General features: G+C 33.8%; 2 protein-coding genes across 2 annotated transcripts; both read left to right on the forward strand.

Moving 5' to 3' along the window:
• Nucleotides 1–3,067: 3,067 nt before the first annotated feature.
• Nucleotides 3,068–4,989, forward strand: LOC123700600 (cytochrome P450 6B2-like). Its single transcript, XM_045647863.1, has 2 exons — nucleotides 3,068–4,455; nucleotides 4,748–4,989. Exons 1-2 carry the CDS (start codon nucleotides 3,096–3,098, stop codon nucleotides 4,918–4,920), a joined length of 1,533 nt encoding a protein of 510 aa, XP_045503819.1. The 5' UTR covers nucleotides 3,068–3,095; the 3' UTR covers nucleotides 4,921–4,989.
• Nucleotides 4,990–9,011: 4,022 nt separating this feature from the next.
• LOC123700601 (putative odorant receptor 85e) lies at nucleotides 9,012–16,063 on the forward strand. Its single transcript, XM_045647864.1, has 8 exons — nucleotides 9,012–9,483; nucleotides 10,457–10,582; nucleotides 12,787–12,995; nucleotides 13,268–13,301; nucleotides 13,910–14,088; nucleotides 14,429–14,518; nucleotides 14,939–15,094; nucleotides 15,959–16,063. The coding sequence occupies exons 1-8, from the start codon at nucleotides 9,012–9,014 to the stop codon at nucleotides 16,013–16,015; spliced, it is 1,323 nt and encodes a 440-aa protein (XP_045503820.1). The 3' UTR covers nucleotides 16,016–16,063.
• Nucleotides 16,064–19,232: the final 3,169 nt, after the last annotated feature.

Raw genomic sequence — 19,232 nt, forward strand, 5'->3', positions numbered from 1 at the left:
AATTAAGATAAATAGCAAAGTTGATAGGTACTAAAATTATTGGAAATCTGAGCAATTTGGATTGAGTTCGAGTGATGTCTACCCACGTAGCACACGTAGCATTATAAATTGGGTATCATTTAAGCTATCACCAATTTAATTAGTTTTGTGTTTCTTAAATAATATGGTTTGTCCTCAAAATAGTAGATCTGTCACCAAAATGTAGTCACCAAACAATGCAAAATCAGTTCCACAATAAATCACCTAAAATCCTGAGATATAAGGTCTAGTACCAAATAAATGTTTTGTATGTATTATAATAGCTGTGTCCTAATAAGTATAAGCAAACTAATTTAAAGAGATCACCAATAAATCATATTATGTTACTAGAAAATTGCATTAAGTTCAAATAAAAAATTAGGGTTGTCATCATCGTTTCAACTAAAAGATTCTGCTACTTAACTAGACTCCCAAGGTTCTAAATTTCCACTGGTAGTATAAATTATATTTAAATAACATTTTTAACAGAATAGTATATAAGTAAAACAATTAAAGTAAAAATAATCAAACAAATAAATTAACTAAAACAACAAATTATCCACAATGATATCTAATAAAATGCACCTACAACAATGAACGTGAAATCGCGAATGAAGTAAACTTGCATCTCTCTCAATCATTAGAGTCAATTTTTAAAGCGCGCCAATTTGTCTCCGCCCCTTTGATCATTTTTTCATTAAAATTATAAATTGATGTATTAGATTGGTAACGAATACTATTAATTTAATATCTGAACGAAATAAAATGTTACTACTGTATTGGTGACAAAATATCAAATAAAAAGGAGTCGCAGTCAGGGATCGATAATCGATTTATTTGGTGACAGATCTACCATTCTGAGCACAGAGCTATTATTTAAGTAACAAAACTGTTATTATAAGAACGAAGTTTATATTCATGTAATGCAATATAATTTTATTGGTTATCGATCTCTTATTTTACACACATATTAACATTAATTTGATAATTCATACCTGGGAACAATTTTTGTTTATCTGAGAACGAAAATATTTCGTGGTGATAGATCTATTTATTAGGTGATACAACTTGATGACAAATATAAATTTTGGTGATAGAAAATATAGTTCCCTTATAAATTCAATTTACTTTGTTCTTATTAGATATTAAGTATATAAATTCAGTAGATACAATAGGTGCTCCTGTAATATAATTTGATGTGTACAAAAACTTATCGTGAAACGGTAAAATATGTAACAAGCCATTCTTAGCTATTGGTAATTATATCTAGAATTGGAAGAAAACTCATACATTATAATGCAATAATGCATCGCTCTGTAGTCTCGAGTGCGCAGTCTAGTAAAATGTCTTCTAAATTCTTTTTATTTTTCTTGTCTTTAGTAGTGCTTAACATTATATATAATTATTATAATGGTCGAGGTATGTTCTGATAAATTGGGTAATACTTTTGTAAGTTTTTTTTTCCGTTGACAAGAAATTTAATTTTATTAGGTGTTTCATGCTTCGATTTCAATAATCGACGCATGTATACGTAACTGTCCAATTTTATATCATTAAGGGCCGATTTTTCAATGCTTGGATAAAACTTATCCGTCCAATAAAGTATTAGACGATAATATTAAAATGTCACGTAAACTATCAAACGGGCAATTAGAATACCTACGTTTTTATGGTAGTTTTATACATTATTCGACGAATAAGTTTTATCCAAGCATTGAAAAATCGGCCCTAAATCTAATGTAGCATATTATCTTAAAGACATCTTTTATGTTAAGGTAAGAATAAGGCTTTCTTTGATTAAATTATTGAGAAAACATTTTTAGATCCATATTATTTATCGGGATATTGGCGTGATTCAAGAACTCGCAGAAGTGCTACTATAAGGGAACTCCGAGATACCACACAGTATTGAAAGCAAGAAAATTCTAACTACTTTTATTTTAATGAAAACAGATGAGCCACTCGCAGCTGACGACGATTAAGACAATTTAAACCTAATGGGCCCTTTTCATAATGGGAAGCGTTGGGCAAGTAGAGGCAATCGCGATAGTGTAGAAGGCCTTAATGTCTGTGATCGGCCGTTGTTGGTTTAATGCTCTAAGGTTATTGTTATAGATGTTTATTCATAGTCGCCGTATTGGCGGCAATCATCGACGATCATTTTGCAGGCCAACGCTCTCGATAATGAGGAGGGCCCATAAGAATGTAGTTTACATTGTGTAAAATATGTATCATGTCTCTTAGTTAAGGATAAATATAAATTGTACCCACACAACATTCAAATCAATACAATAAAATAAAAAGTGAATACTATATACTTACATTATTCCATCATTAATTAAGAAACATCCTCGTACTTCAAGGAATATAAAAAAAGAATTATCGAAATCGGTCCACCCGTTCACACGTGATGCCGTGACAACGCGAAACGGGTTTCATTTTTATATATTTAGAGAAATATAAATACATCATCGACATCGAAAATGCTGTCTCCGAGAACTGCCCATACAATGTGTTTTTTTATTTTAGCTTTTAAACTAGCTTTCAAATTGTGTTTCATATTCTGAGATTATTTAGTAGTGTAGTAACTACTGTGTACGTATTTTATTATCCAGTTATCCACCCCTTCTAAATGACCCTAAAATAACGTTTATTGTGTGTGAAAGAATGAAATAAAGATATTTTTATTTTTATTATTTATCTTTTTGGATAACGAGGAGTATCCTATTAGCATCTGACGTATACAGTGGCGAGCAAAGAGAATACAAATACATACTACGTGAGAGTGGTGAGTTGCAATTTGCAAATACGCCTTAAAACAGCTTATCTTTAAAAAAGTATGGCCATAATGGAAATTCATGCAAAAAATAAAACGAAGCAATTCATATTATAATATTATATTAATATTTACAATACATTACACATATTATTTAATGTACTTGAAACGATAATTAGCACGAACGCACAAAAAAGTTATTAAACTAATTACATATTACTTGAAGACTTTAAAAATGAAACATTTCATTGCTTTTCGTTCTCAGCGCTGGACTAAGTTACCTATTATTATACGTAACAATATGTTTTATATAATTTTACTGTTATCGATACTCTTATTCTTATCATATCTTATATTAACGAGAAACTTCAACTACTGGAAAAACAAAGGACTGCCTTTTGTAAGACCGTACCCTATTGTTGGAAGCATTAAAGAAGTATATTTATTGAAGAAAAGTCCATCCCAAATAGCTGATTATTATTATAACAAATACCGAAATGAGAAAGTCGTTGGAGCCTATCGATCATCTCAACCCATACTCCTTGTCAATGATCCCAAAATATTGAAGAGGATTTTCACCTCGGATTTCAACTATTTTTATGCGCGAGGTATGAAGATACACAACGAAGAGCCAATGCTGAGAAATCTATTCTTCGCGGATGGTGACTTGTGGCGTTCACTTCGAAAACGTTTCACGCTTGCTTTTTCCGGAGCCAAACTGCGTGCAATGTATCCATTAATAGAACAAGTTGCTGTGCGTCTACAAAAGAGAGCAGTGGAAATATCTGCAGGGGAAAGTATTTTTGATGCAGACGAGTTAATGGCTCGATACACGACCGACGTCATTGGCAACTGCGGGTTCGGCCTCAACGTGGACTCGTTAAATGACGACAATTGTCCTTTCAGGGCACTGAGTAACCGAATATTTAAATACGGTATTCGTGAAGGTATTGTTATGGTGCTAAAAGATAATTTGCCGCGAATTTTCGGACACTTAAAATATCTTCCCGGCATTGAAGAGGAGATTACAAGCCTGGTGAAAGAAATCCAGGCAAAACGTAAATCCAAACCGTCTGGCAGGAATGACTTTATGGATATCATGATAGAGTGGAAAAAAGAAGGCGACCTGACTTTTCAATCAATGGAAAAGACTGATTCTAACGGAGAAGCTGCAACAGTTACTATAGAAATAACGGACGAACTTATGGCTGCTCAGGCGTTTATATTCTTGGCCGCTGGGTTCGATACATCATCTTTCACTATCAGTTGCACCTTGCATTACCTTGCCCATCATCCAGATTATCAGAGAAAGGTTCAATTGCAGATAGACCAAGTGTTGATGAAATATAACAATCAAATTTCTTTCGAAGCTATAAAAGACATGACCTTTTTAGATAATGCACTCAAAGAGACATTACGATTATTGCCTCCCGCAGCATTTTTGACGCGTGAGTGTGTTAAGCCATACACGATTCCAGAATTAAATGTGACTATAGACAAGGGTGTGATGATCATAATCCCAGTGCAAGCATTGCAAAGGGATCCAAGGTACTTCGACAGGCCAGATGAGTTCATACCCGATCGTTTCTTGTCAAATGATGTTAGTTCCCAGGAGGGGTATACATACATACCGTTTGGAGCGGGACCTCGAACGTGTATTGGTAAGTTTTGGACCATAAAATAGTTCAATAAATAAGTAAAAGAGTTGAGTTGAAAATAACGAGGAAATTGTGAATGTGTGCATTAAAAGTTCCGTGTTTCGGGTATAGGTAAGTTATTACCTATCATTAATTATTAATGTACCTACCTACATGCAAACAAAAATTGTCGAGTTAAACATTGGAGACAAATCTTGGAAACCCCTTTTTCAAAAAAAAGATCAGTGAATATTCTGATGAACAGTACTATCATGTACCTACATAAGCAGTTATTTAAGTCAATGTCTTGTTTCAGGTGAGCGTTTTGGCCAAATTCAATCGATAGCTGGTTTGGCAGCAATTCTGTCCAAATGTTCAGTGGAACCAGCTCCCAATTCACGAAGAGAGCCTCTAATAAGTCCCATACCAAATATCGTACAGAGTCTCGTAGGTGGGCTACCATTGAGATTTAAGGGAAGGACAACGTAAATGAACGACAATATAATTAAAAACTTCATCTCAACAAGGGCGTTATATTAGGATTCCTGTGATATTTTGTGATAGTGATGAACTGATGAACATACGACCTGAAAATAGAATAAATTGTTATACCTACTCAAGGAAAAAATATCGTAAATAATATAATACACGTGTTCGTTTTTTCTTCTAAAAACGCAGGCTTGGCGGAGGTCACTTCGCAATTTACAATAATTCTATTACATATTTCCATTGAAAAGCCAAACGTAGGAATGTTTTATCCTACTAATTATAAATGCGAATGTCTGTGAGGACGTAAGTATGTAAATGTGTATGTTTGTTACTCTTTTACGCAAATACTACTGAACTGATTACAATTAAATTAAGCAAACTTATAGAGGGTAACTTGGATTTAACACTTGGATTTTATCCCGGAAATCCCACCGGAACGGGAACTATGCGGGTTTTGCTTTAAAAACGCGGGCGAAGCCGAGGGCGGAAAGGTAGTGTGTAATAAATAAAAGAAGCAATGTAATGATTTAGCATAAGTATATCAGTACCTATATTCATTAGAATTAAATTCAAAATACTATGAATGTACACATATATACGTATTATCTCGCTTTGTCAGGGTCCAGGGATAATAGCTATAATTTTTTTTTTTTCTATTTCTTTGTATCTAGTTTTAAGTTATGTTTATTTTGTAAATTTAGGCACTAAGTTTTTTTTAGGAGTAAGTATAATATTTTTTTTTGTAATTTTCAAAATTAAGTAAATTTATTTAGTAAGTAGTAATTAAGTAATTAAATTTATTTTTGAATGATGATTGTTCTTACTTTTTTAATGCATTCTTTAAAATTAAATTCATCATCAGTGATTTTGATTAGCGATTAGCATCAGCTAAAAGCTAGGTACAGTTTATCGTTAAGAGCGCTCAACCTTTAGATTGGAATATAAAACAACCTGAAAACAGTATATTATGTGATACTGCCACAATTGTTATTTTATTTTAAAGACCATTTTACGACGTTTTATATGGTAAATAAATTCAGCCAAATAGCTGTCGTGACTCGGCTAAAACTTAAAAGTCGTGTATCTTTGTGAACACATAGACGTCATTTTTTTTGCATAAGCTACATTTCATTACCGAATTATCTATTCAGCCACCAAACTGTAAAAATATATTTCAATTAAGTATGGTTAATTTTGCCCATGTAACTGAATCCAAACTTAATATTATAAATGCGAAAGTAACTCTGTCTGTCTGTCTGTTACTCAATCACGCCTAAACTACTGAACCAATTTGCATGAAATTTGGTATGGAGATATTTTGATACCCGAGAAAGGACATAGGCTACCTTTTATTGCGAAATATGTACCACGGGCGAAGCCGGGGCGGATCACTAGTAAGGAAATAAAATCATATGTGTCATCATGTCTACGTTTTTGTTTTATACTGTAGATAAATTAATTTTAAGGACCTAAAAAATGCATAAAACATGTCTGTAACTAATTTATATTTACTTGTTGTTGGCTAAAAACGTGATAATGAACCACGTGAAACATAGGTACTTGACTAGATCCCTGCGCACAGGCGTTAGGACCCGCTAAAGGGCTCTAACTAAGATCCTCTCTTCTGTCTTTATAAAATTTTCCTCTACGGTGTTTGGACCAAACTATTCCGAATTGACTTGATCGGTTTCGGTGTCCAGGTAAAACAACATTTGGCGGGACAAATGTTAAATAATAAATAAACTATTATCATCAGCATCACTACATAGTATAAAACAAAGTCGCTTTCTCTGTCCCTATATCCACTTGTATGCTTAAATCTTTAAAACTACGCAACGGATTTTGATTCGGTTTTTTTTAATAGATTGAGTGATTCAAGAGGAAGGTTTTAGTGTATAATTTATTAGGTTTTAGACAAAGCGGGCGAAGCCGCGGGCGGAAAGCTAGTATATACCTATAAATTGGCTTCAAATTATGGTAACTTATTATTTAAAAGCAACAAATACAATTTTTAAGCATCACGCACTTTTATTACATAGGGTACCCTAATAAAAACACGTTAATAAATACGTATTGTATGGAACTCACAAAAAAGGAAAAAAACTTACCAACGCAACGCTCTAATTTTTAACATAAAATTTGAATTATTACTTAAATATTTTCCCTGTTTATGATGTAAAAAACAACGAATATGCTCGTAAAGTTATATCGATGCAACAAAGAAAAATAATGAGGTACCTACCATTGAAATATTAAAATTTATGACCGAAAGAATTTTTCAAATCGGACCAGTAATTCCCGAGATTAGCGCGTTCAAACAAATAAACAAACAAACTCTTCAGCTTTATTATTTTCGTATAGATATCGGTTTTTATCATTTTGGACACTAGATATTTATCGAGAAATTTTAACAAGCCACACTTCTGCACCTTCTTATCTCTTAGTAACCAATTACTTACAGAAAACGCGACTATACTTACCTACCATAATTATTGCTTGTCTTGCCTTGTGTAGCTTCAAGTGGCAGTAATATTTTAGCTAAAATGTCTTCAAAGATCTTAATATTTTTTGTTATTTTAGTTTTTACTTAACTACATCCATGCATCAACACCAGGTTCGCTTTTTTACATTTATTTCATTGTGTAATACCACAGAGTAATAAAACCTTTTTTATAATATTTTAAGAACCTTATTGAATTTCATTATATATAATATATTCATTACTAGCGGTCCGCCCCGGCTTCGCCCGTGGTACATATTAACGTTTTCTCTACATAAGAACCATCCTCGTACTTCAAGGAATATAATAAAAAAAGAATTATCGAAATCGGTTCAGCCGTTCTCGAGTTATGGAATTACAACGAAAAGTGGCATTGATTTTTATATATTAGAGAAGATATAAGTATAATGTATATATATCTTAAAATATGTTGGCAGGATATTTCAAAAGTAACAAAGACATAAATTCAAGTCGAGATGCCCAAAGTTTAATATTCAATATGAAACACTGAAAAACAACATTTCAAATCAATACGAAAACAAAACAATAAGACCAAATCAATAAGAGAAGAAATTTGAGAACTTTCCTTTTCATTATCAATACAAAACATTAATTATTTAAAAAAAATGGAAACGCTTTTTTATCACAAAACGCTGAAGAACAGAGGAAGAACAACATGGTGGCATTAACAAATCTTCAACATCAAGCAAATTGATTTATCATAAGCATTATTACAAAAATTCCCTTTATACCGTTCTTCGTTTAAACTTTAAACGATATAAAAGCATGCAATGTAACTACACAAAATAATTAGCAAGCATAATTATTAATGAATTGAAATGACAGATAATTGTATTCTATTAGAGAACAATTAAAACTTAAAAGTTTGTGATGTCCGAACTTTATAATAAAGGGTTAATTGTGCAGAGCTGTGATCATACTACGCTGAATTTATTAGTTTTTTTACTAGAAAGAAAAAATAGCAGAGCCGCTGCAACTGTTGTCGTAACTAGGTACTTAGTTACTTATTACCCATTCAGCGATCCAATTACAATAAATATATTCCTAAGTGCAAACTTTTTATTTTCATTCCTTGTCTATTTTCACATATGTAAATAATTTATCATAATATTTGGTACCTACTAAAGATGGATAGAGTAATTTCAATTTATAATGCACTAGCTTTCCGCCTGCGGCTTCGCCCGCGTTTTCAAAGAAAAACCCGCATAGTTCCCGTTCCCGTGGGATTTCCGGGATAAAACCTAGCCTATGTTACTCGTGGATAATGTAGCTTTCGAATGGTGAAAGAATTTTTAAAATCGGTCCAGTAGTTTATGAGCCTATTCATTACAATCAAACAAACAAAGTTTTCCTCTTTATAATATTAGTGTAGATTATGAACAAGGCTTTACCTGATTGGACCTACAGTTAAATTTAAACTTTTAATTAAGTAGAGTACTATTTATTAACTTTTCGATTTATAAGCAGTAAAGTTCTTAGAATACTGGACTTTAGACTTATACTATATATATTATATATGACTTAGATTTATAACTTTTCTATGCGTAGGTCGTGACATATGTGTTGTAAGATGAAAGAAACCATTTCCAATCGCGTAAAAAACTATTGCCATTTCATGGTTTTGCCGCTAAAAATAGTGGGTTGTTGGGACTGGTTCCGAAATCCCACTAAAGCTTCGCACATCTTCATAAACAATGTTTATTTGGCTATGGTATTATTTATATTACTTAATTTAACGGTGTCCTTGGTTGTTCATCTATATGGGGAGTGGACGGATATAATGTCAAATTTAGACAAAATGGCCGACGGATTACCGTTAATTGTCTCAATAGCTATCGTAGCGTACTTCTCGATTTGGAAAAAGGAAATGTATGATTTGTGCGAGTACATGAATAATAATTTTAAATGGCATTCAGCTAGAGGTTTGACAAATATGACGATGCAGGCAAGCTATAAGACGGCAAGGAATTTCGCGTTCTTTTACACGGCTTGCACGATTTTCAGTGTGGCCATGTACGTGGTATTGCCTGTTGCTGGATATTGTAAGTTCCATCTAAAAGTAAAAAATGATGTGCATAGTCTATTAGTTATATTTTTAAAATCGGTTCTGTAGATCTAGAGATTATCTACAACGTTAAAAACTCACCTCTATAATATCTAATAATTAGGTACATCCATTCTATAATATAATATTATAAATGCGAAAGTCTCTGTCTGTCTGTCTGCTACTCAATCACGCCTAAACTACTGAACCTGAGATATTTTGATACTTACCCGAGAAAGGACATAGGCTACTTTTTATTGCGAAATATTGGTACCTATATATTTCGCAATAAAAAGTAGCCTCGTGCGAAGCCGGGGCGGACCGCTAGTATTAGTATAAATTTTTACATTTTTATATATTATATGTATGTAAAACTTACCTATATTTTATTACATTTTTTCTTAGACGAGTACCTACGTCGTACGTTTTACTCGTAACTAGTAAATTACGAGGAAAAAACTGAAGCTGATACGTATGACCTCGTTTGCGTCAATTATTTTACAAGAAAAAATAGCATTAGCCTTTACAATAATCATGAAAAATACTAGTTACATAGTTAATAAGAAAGAAACTGCAATAAATTCCGAGTATTTACTTAAATATCCCTTATTCAACAACTTTTTCATGCAAATGTGTGGTTTTTCATACATTAATAATATCATATACCGGCCGAATTGATAACCTCCTCCTTTTTTTGAAGTCGGTTAAAAAGGATCGAGATATGAGATTCTAAGAAACTCTGCTTAGTTCATTGTGTGAAATTCAGTTGTTTTCATGTGCAACGTCAAATTTCCAATAATTTTTTTGAAATAAAATTACTTTAAAATGATGTAGAGTTCAAACTGTCGAAATTAATATACCTAACTATGAGTCAAGCAAGAAATCAAAATATTTTATACTAAAACAGCTAACTTAATCATAGGTACTATAATAATAATAATGAAGATTGTAATTCAAAAGCTTTTTTACAGTATGGTTCAACCACCCCCTACATCCGTGGATATACAAAGACGTCGTCCAGGGTCCGTTTATAGCACTAATATTTGTGAGACAATGCTTGGCTCAGGGATTTGTCGCTCTTGCTATGGGACAATTAGGTATTAAATTGATTAATTTTTATTCGTTAAATTTTATGAGTTGAAAGACCTTTTTTCTTGTAACTTTCTTATTAGTCTAGTTCGGGGATTCAGCTCTGGCAAGTTTAATATACAATATATTTTCGTGCAATTTTTAAATGCTCCCATTAATGGCAACGAAAAGAATCGTGAATCTACGACCCACCTTTTTTAAATAGGTGATATAGTTTATTATTTTTTATTGCTTTGGTCTTTTGAGTCACTGACTAGTGCGCAGTGGACTACCGACTCTACTGTGTTTCGTCGAGCTGCTTTCAGTGGGGTTATCGTATTGTTTCAAAATCACCTGAGAATCAGAATCACTGTATATAATATTAACACTAGAGCGCACGCGCGGGGGACATAGGTCACCCAGTGTATTATATTTCTAAATATTTTTTTAAAGAATCGTGCTTGAGTGTTGCTGTCTCAGGTATTCCTCGACTACAAATCACCGGACATTTTAGCAGCGCGCCAGCTTCCTTGGTGTAACGAAGTGTACTCTGTGAATGTTTTAAAGTATATGGGTGACGCATGTCTCCCGCGCGAGCGTTCTAGGAAGTTTTTGAAATCATACAATTGCGAGAGAAAATCAAGTATACCCTCAAGTAAGTTAATTATTTCTTTTATTTTTTACTGCTTTTGTGGTAAATTTATAATTTTAAGAATTTATTAATAGATAGGTAACTAAAATCGAAATAAAATACTCATATTCTTTTATGCTCAAATTTATAAGAGTGCTAGGACACACTTATTTTTTTAGGTTGAAATGGCATCTGCATCGAAAGATTTGACTATAAGTAGGTGACTGGAGGAGGCATTCACGGAAAGCAGAGTCATCAGAGGATGAAGAAGAAGATAATAGCCCACAAGAAACTCTACCTACTCCAATCAATTCACCTCATGCATCTGGCACGGAACTGGAAAGTGACGGTGTGTCTGACGAAGACAAAGATAAAATGCCATTGTCACAGTAAGGGTCCGTTCACACAGACCGGCTCTGAGAGGAGAGCAGATTCTTATCACGATGAAAACAGAGTTTTTAGTATTTGTAACTTAAGGTTTATTTTTGCGTGTGCACTGCTTTTGACATTAAGAATGCTTGAACGCGCTTGGTGTGAAATAATAAGAGGAGCTGACCGGCTCCGATCGCGTACTTTTTCTCGTTCGCGCAGCCGTTCAGCTCCGATTACATTCGCATCCGCTTTCAGATAGCTTCCAGCTGGTCTATGTGAAATAGTTGACGGCTCCGCTCCGACCAACTCCAAGCGTATACGATCCGGTCTGTGTGAAAAGAAAAATGCGCGCCGATGCTCTCCGAGCCTGTCTGTGTGAACGGACCCTTAGTCGGTTATGGATCTAGTAGTCTAGTAATTTACCAGTTGAATAATCTCCAAGTCAAGACAATCCGCCGAAAATATTTGCAAGAGGCTGGGTTTGAACTTGTGAAAGCCCTTATAACGCGACGAATTTCCAAAGGAAACATACCCAGAACTATAAAATTAAAATCCACACTGCTGGTGCATGTCTGAATATCCTCCAGTACAAAATTTGCCTATACGCGGTGGAAAAGGGCGGTGTGACTTTTGCAGCAAAGCGAGAGATCGCAGCACTCGCAAACAGTGTAGCAAGTAAAATAGGCGTATTTGACCAGATCACCAATTTGTATTATGTCATATGTGTGAAGAAAATTTTATTGGATAAGAACAACTTATTCTTAAACTTTATAATTAGATGATTATTTTTAGCAAATTTGTAGTTTCCAAAGTAAAAACAACTGATTGATCACAATAAGTCAAAAATTGGTTACTTTTCATAGAGGTTTATGTTTAGCTCATAATTTAAGTGAAATGAGAAAATGTTGATATATTTTTTGTCTCATCACTTAAAAATAAAGTTGATTCGTAAATAAATACTTCGTTTACTTTTTAAACTACGATTTTTATGAAAAAAACGTGCGTCGTAATGGGTGACATATGTAACCCACGCGTGCACTCAAGGAAAATTTTAGGCGCGAGCGCTCTAGTGTTAAGTTATATTTTACACAAACTATATTCTGCCAGCTTGCCTGGTAGAGATTACTGTTCAACAATAAGGATTCCTTATGTGCAAATAGAGCTCTTTTTGTATCACAATTAAATTACTTAAATTTGTACAAAAATTAATAATATATATCAATAACACAGGCGTATTCTTCGCTTCAAACTCGATCCTACTCTGTGGACAGCTAGACTTGTTATGTTGTTCCCTGCGCAACGTCAGATACACGGCATTGCTGCAACATGTCGAGCATGCAGCAATATCAGCACAAAAGTATAGTACGGTGGAGGATGAGCAGCATAGTTACATGTATAATATGTCTGAGGTGAAGGAATTGGAGTATCATTATGATGAGGTGATTTAATTTAATTAGTAAATTAAATTGATGTAACTACATGCCTGTGCTATGAGTCTGACGGGATTTATGCTATGTTAAAAAAACTAAAACTGGCCCACATAAGAAAAACTGCTTATTTATGGAAAATAAATTATTTTTAGCTTAAAAAGACAAATAATTAAAAAACATAAAAAATTAAAAATACTGTGTAAAAAATAATGTTTCATGTTTGTGAACATTAAGATGTAGACTTAATTTAAATGTAATATTATGTTCGTTCCTTTTTCCAGATAGTACGAGCCAGTCACAAGGAAGTACGTTTCGGTAAATGAACAAGTTTCTTACAATAAAGGATAATCAACTTTTTATTCAAATGCATGTCAACGTTTTTACATTAACTTAACAAAAAATAAATATTAACTTAGAATTTTTTAAATTAATTATTTACGACTCGTGAATTGAATGAACATGTCATTTGTTTTATCTTCCACACAGACAAAAAAAAAATATAATGCATGCAGTTTTGATTTTAAAGACAATTTCTATCCTACAATATAATGACTCTCTCTCTCTCTCTCTAACACTGCGCATAAGCATCTCATTGTTCATAAAAGACAACTTTTCTAAATATGTATTCCAAACACGAGCGTAGGGAGATTTCGCATCCGGGGGTGCGAAATCGTGTTAGGGGTTTTCCCCTAAAAGTAGGTATCGACATAAAATAACTCGTTATATTTTGAAAAGCTCCCGCAAGAAATAGATTTTCTTGCGTTTGATTTGCGGTACCTACAACGAATGTTTTCATAATCTATAAAATGAATAAATTTCGTTTAAAATCCGTTAAGTAGTATTAATTTCTAAATCTAAAGAATTCGATAGAAAGAAGAATCTGTCGCGTCGAATTTTAATTTTTCGAGATTTAATTTTTCCAGATATCTACAGTAAACAGTATGACGACGCAACAGTGCTTGCCATCCAGGATTGCGCGCGGGTCTGCCAAGTCGTCTACGAGTATAAGCAACGATTCGAACGATTTGTGTCGCCACTCCTCGCGCTACGTGTCGTCCAAGTTACTATGTATCTTTGTACCCTGTTATATGCTGCTACGTTGGTACGTAAAAATACGAATAAATACACGGCGAATTAAATCATGATGATAATTAGTAGTGTAATGCTAATATACTAGGTACCTATAAGTACCCGTGGCATATATTTTTATGTATGATTTTCTGGATTGTTTTTTTGTCTGATATTTTATATTTCGTCTTCCAGATTTGTCTAATAAATAACATTAAGTTAACCTTTACTTTCATATCTTTTTACTTTCATAATTACCTAGTTTTTGTCGATCCTAATTGTTGTCTAGGTATTTAATAAAAGTAAAAATTTGAAGAATAAAACTTAATTCTAGCAAAGACATGAATGTTTGATTGTCATTTATATTTTCCTAGAAATTCGACATGATCACAGTGGAGTATCTTGGTGCAGTAGCGTTGGATATTTATGTATACTGCCATTTTGGAAACCAAATCATTTTACAGGTTAGTCTACAAAATGTTATTATCTATACTAATATTATAAAGCTGAAGAGTTTGTGTGTTTGTTTGTTTGAACGCGCTAATCTCGGAAACTACTGGTCCGATTTGAAAAATTATTTCGGTGTTAAATAGCCCATTTATCGAGGAAGGTATATGGTATAAGGCTATATTATATCATCACGCTACGACCAACAGGAATGGGGCCACAGGGGTGAAACCGCGCGGAGCAGCTAGTGTATAATATAATAATATAGATAACAAAATACCTCCGTTATTGTTACGGTAATGACTAATGCTAAAACAAAATTTTAAACCAATTGAATAGTTTTTGAGTTTAAACTTTAATCGTATCAAAGAAAGATGTTTTTTCTGCATTTCTACAATATTACTTCAGATTTCTTGTAAAAGCATTGCTATTTACAGGCAGATCGCGTCTCCACCGCGGCTTACCAAAGCGCGTGGCCAAGTATGGGAGTGGCCCCTCGTCGATTGCTACTCAACGTGCTTCTGTCAAACCTTCGTCCCGTGGTTGTGAGAGCTGGGAACTTCTTGCCTATGAATCTACATACTTTTGTTGTGGCGAGTATATTGTATTGTATAACGGTGCATTTACATCTAACGAACATAGAGCTAGAGCTAGAACATTCTTTCGTGATCTTTTAGTGTAAACGAAAACTCGTATTCAGTGTTGATCAGTATAAGAACTTTGCATATAATCTTTTCGAACGCACTTATAACAACGAAAGAATGCTCTGCGCCTGTATGTACACTAATAGAATTTGACATAATGGGGGTGGGGTAGCATTCGTTCGTTTGGTGTAAATGCACCATAAGAAAATACTTAGTAGAATACGATCGCAAACTACGCATAATTTCGAACATTGGGTCAATGGCATCCATCCATGCGAAAACGTTACGGTACGCATTGAGATAATATTACTACGTATGGAGGAGACATCACGAACAAAATCTGTGCGCCAATTTTTTGCTCTAAGTTTTATAAATTATTATCTAGTTAGGTACTTACCGATGAAAGTTATTCCTTTGCACTTTTCCGTATTATTTGTGCAATATCGTAACACACACGAAGGCATATTTGATGCGTTTCACTTTAAAACAAATAAAAAATGAGCGTGCAGTTACGCCATAATTGGCGTATGTTGAGCGGAACATAAGTGATATAGGCGGTGTCGTCTCCATAATATACATATTATGGAGATGACGGAGATATACATATCTCAATGACGGTACGTATGATTTTTACGCAGAAACGACGCGAGGTTAAAACGTGTATTGTAAAGTGTACGAAATTCTTCATATTTCGCTACCATACTAAATTTTTAAGAGCATTAATAGGAGTAATTTTTTTTTAATTCAATTTTGTTTTCTTTTGTTACCATACCTTACTATTTTCTTCTCTTAATAAATAATGCTTTGTTACAGATAATCAAGACTTCGTTCTCATATTACACGCTGTTGGTCAACGTAAATGATAAGTAAGCTCGGGAGACTCATTGATGTAGCTTCTAGAAATCCTAGTCAGATATTTATTAAGCCTATATAAATTTATAAAGAATAGAAAAAATTCGATCACGAGGCGGGACTCGAACCCGCATCCTTCGCGCCATTCCGGGGCGGATGCCTATCCAACTCAGCCAATCGTGACCCGCCTGAGCAATCGAATTTATTCTATCCTTTCGCGCGAAGGATGCGGGTTCGAGTCCCGCCTCGTGATCGACTTTTTTCTATTCTTTATAAATTTATATTTATAAATCATTTGAATGCCATAAAAACCAAAAAATATAAATTTATTAAGCCTATCAAAGTATTATGTATGTACTTTACGTCAAGTATAGGCATAGGTTAAAAGTTCTAAAAAATTTTTTTTTGTACAAAAAAATTATGTGAAGAAATAAATTGCTGCAGATATTGCAGTATTTCTTACTATAAGCCTTATTCCTGTTTGAATATAATATGTATTTTATTCACAAATCTTATTTAATCTTAAGGCGAGAGAAAAATAAAACAAATAAATAAATTTGTATCCAGAAATTATTTTATTTACGAAATTAATATACAATATTCTTGTTCATACAATAATCGATTAAAGTTGTCGGCCGCGGCCACTGTACGCCTCAGTCTGATAAAAAATAAATTAAAACCAACGCATCTAATCTCAAATTCAAAACACGGTGGAAATAACGTTAACAATTTAAAAATGAAATACACGATTGACGATACAATATATAATGTGATGAAATTTCATTTACGATTTAGAAACGGCACAGACGACGAATTTCCCGCCAAAAGTAATCGATCCGTCACAATTTTATGAATATAAAATTGAGTCATTTTTTATCGAGTATTTTTTTTTTATACTTTTACGAACTTTTACATAATGTTACAGATTAAAACGTGTTTTACCCAGTTAAAACTAGTTATAACAATACAATATGTCACAACTAGTCCTACCTAGGCAAAACGCGTTTTAGGGTCCGTTCACACAGACAGGCTCGGAGAGCATCGGCGCGCATTTTTCTTTTCACACAGACCGGATCGTATACGCTTGGAGTTGGTCGGAGCGGAGCCGTCAACTATTTCACATAGACCAGCTGGAAGCTATCTGAAAGCGGATGCGAATGTAATCGGAGCTGAACGGCTGCGCGAACGAGAAAAAGTACGCGATCGGAGCCGGTCAGCTCCTCTTATTATTTCACACCAAGCGCGTTCAAGCATTCTTAATGTCAAAAGCAGTGCACACGCAAAAATAAACCTTAAGTTACAAATACTAAAAACTCTGTTTTCATCGTGATAAGAATCTGCTCTCCTCTCAGAGCCGGTCTGTGTGAACGGACCCTTAACCGATACAACATAACTGAAAAAAAAAACTCGACGTCTGAACCGAGCCTAAGCAATTCCGTACGCTACATGATAACTACATTGCGTCCATATACCGGACGGTGTTTATTCCACCGCTCACATTTTCACTTACTACATATTCTGTGCGACTAAGGCTGGGTACACACTGGACCGTTGCATTGCACTGTGTTGCCATAAGTATATATTGCTCAAATGAAAGAGCACTTGTGAAATTAAAATTTCACAAAAAATGCAATAAGTATAATAATTTTTCAGTTTCATACTAATTACAATAAATTGATTATAACGTATACATTAGTTAATTTCTAGCCCCCAAATACTTGTCAACTATAAACACGGTTAACTTTCTTTTGAGTAATATATCATAACACATAGAATCAACACGTTCTCTGACGCATCACAACACAACACAACACAACACGACACTCTAGCATGCAACCAGGCCTCTCAGAAAAAAGTATTTCTTTACAATCGCACTCGCTCACAGAACAAACGGTAAACATGTACAGATAGACATACATACGAACATACAGACATACACACCACTCGCCCCGGCGAGGACCGTACTTTCCCCGGAAAAGAAAATAAAAAAATAAAATCCATTATACACGCAACACTGGCAGCTTGAGACTATGCTTTTATTTTATTTTTAATTTCTACCCGCATCTCATCGAACCATAGAGCACTTGCCATAGACACTGGTCTATAGACGCATTGTCTATGGTACCATCGCCACATTAATACTGAGATAACGCGGAATGTATGGCAAGTTTGTTTGTACAGATTTTTTTAAATCGACTTCGACGTACATGAACGTACCGTAGACAATACGACTGTAGACGCGTTTACGGCAAAATGAGTATTTTACCAGTCAATCGCCTTAAAATAATCGCAATACATAATTAATAAAATCCACTGTGCGCTTATAAAACGTAAGTTAATAATTAATACTGCTAATTCCGATGCATTGAATCGATACAAAAATCGACTTCGTCCTTTGCCCGCTTGTTTATTTCGAAAAAAAAAATTCAAATTTAGAACAATCGAATTGATAAAATGCTCATTTCACCGCAGACGCTGTAGACTAGGTCTCACTGAACAATCGTCCGGCAATTGTTATCTAACTACCCTCAAGTTTAACAATAAAATACTGTTTATTTATTTTTTATATGACATCCTTATGCTTTGTAGACGTAATCCTTGCAAAAACAGTAATTTCTCATGAAAAGCTATGTCACAAAAAAAAATACTGTTTTTAAAGGATTTTTCCTCAAAACTGGCAATTATTAGAAAGTTGCCATTTACAAAAATAAACATTATTTTACCATTAAACTCGGGGCACTAAACGTATGAGAGAGCGCGTACATTGACTCCATGATTACAAATTATATAAAAATTCAAGTCCGTACAAATATCGATGTATTCATTGATAGCTTACAAACAAAAACTGCAAAGCCTACACTAGAAGCGAGTTTCTAAAAACCGACATAACGCGAATTGTTTTAAAATTATTTGCATTTTATAACTGTACTATTGTTAATCAAAATAGTTTGGGAATATTTTGACTATCAATAGTACAAATTAGTTATTATTTCACGCACTGAACCCTAAAATCTCTCATACCATAAAGAACTAGACTCAAAATACCTATTAGATCGTCAAAAATGTCCATGCGAACATTTATTGAAATTACCAACTTATTTCCGTGGTAGTGATGTTCAAAATCTATTGTGTACAAAAAAAACATTGAAATTAACACCTTATTCCGTTGTGTTAAGGTTCAAAATCGAGTGTACTCAAACTCTGCCTAATATTATGACGTATATTTGGCAGGCAG

The sequence above is a fragment of the Colias croceus genome, chromosome 19 (assembly GCF_905220415.1).
Source record: "Colias croceus chromosome 19, ilColCroc2.1".
Lineage (NCBI taxonomy): Eukaryota > Metazoa > Arthropoda > Insecta > Lepidoptera > Pieridae > Colias > Colias croceus.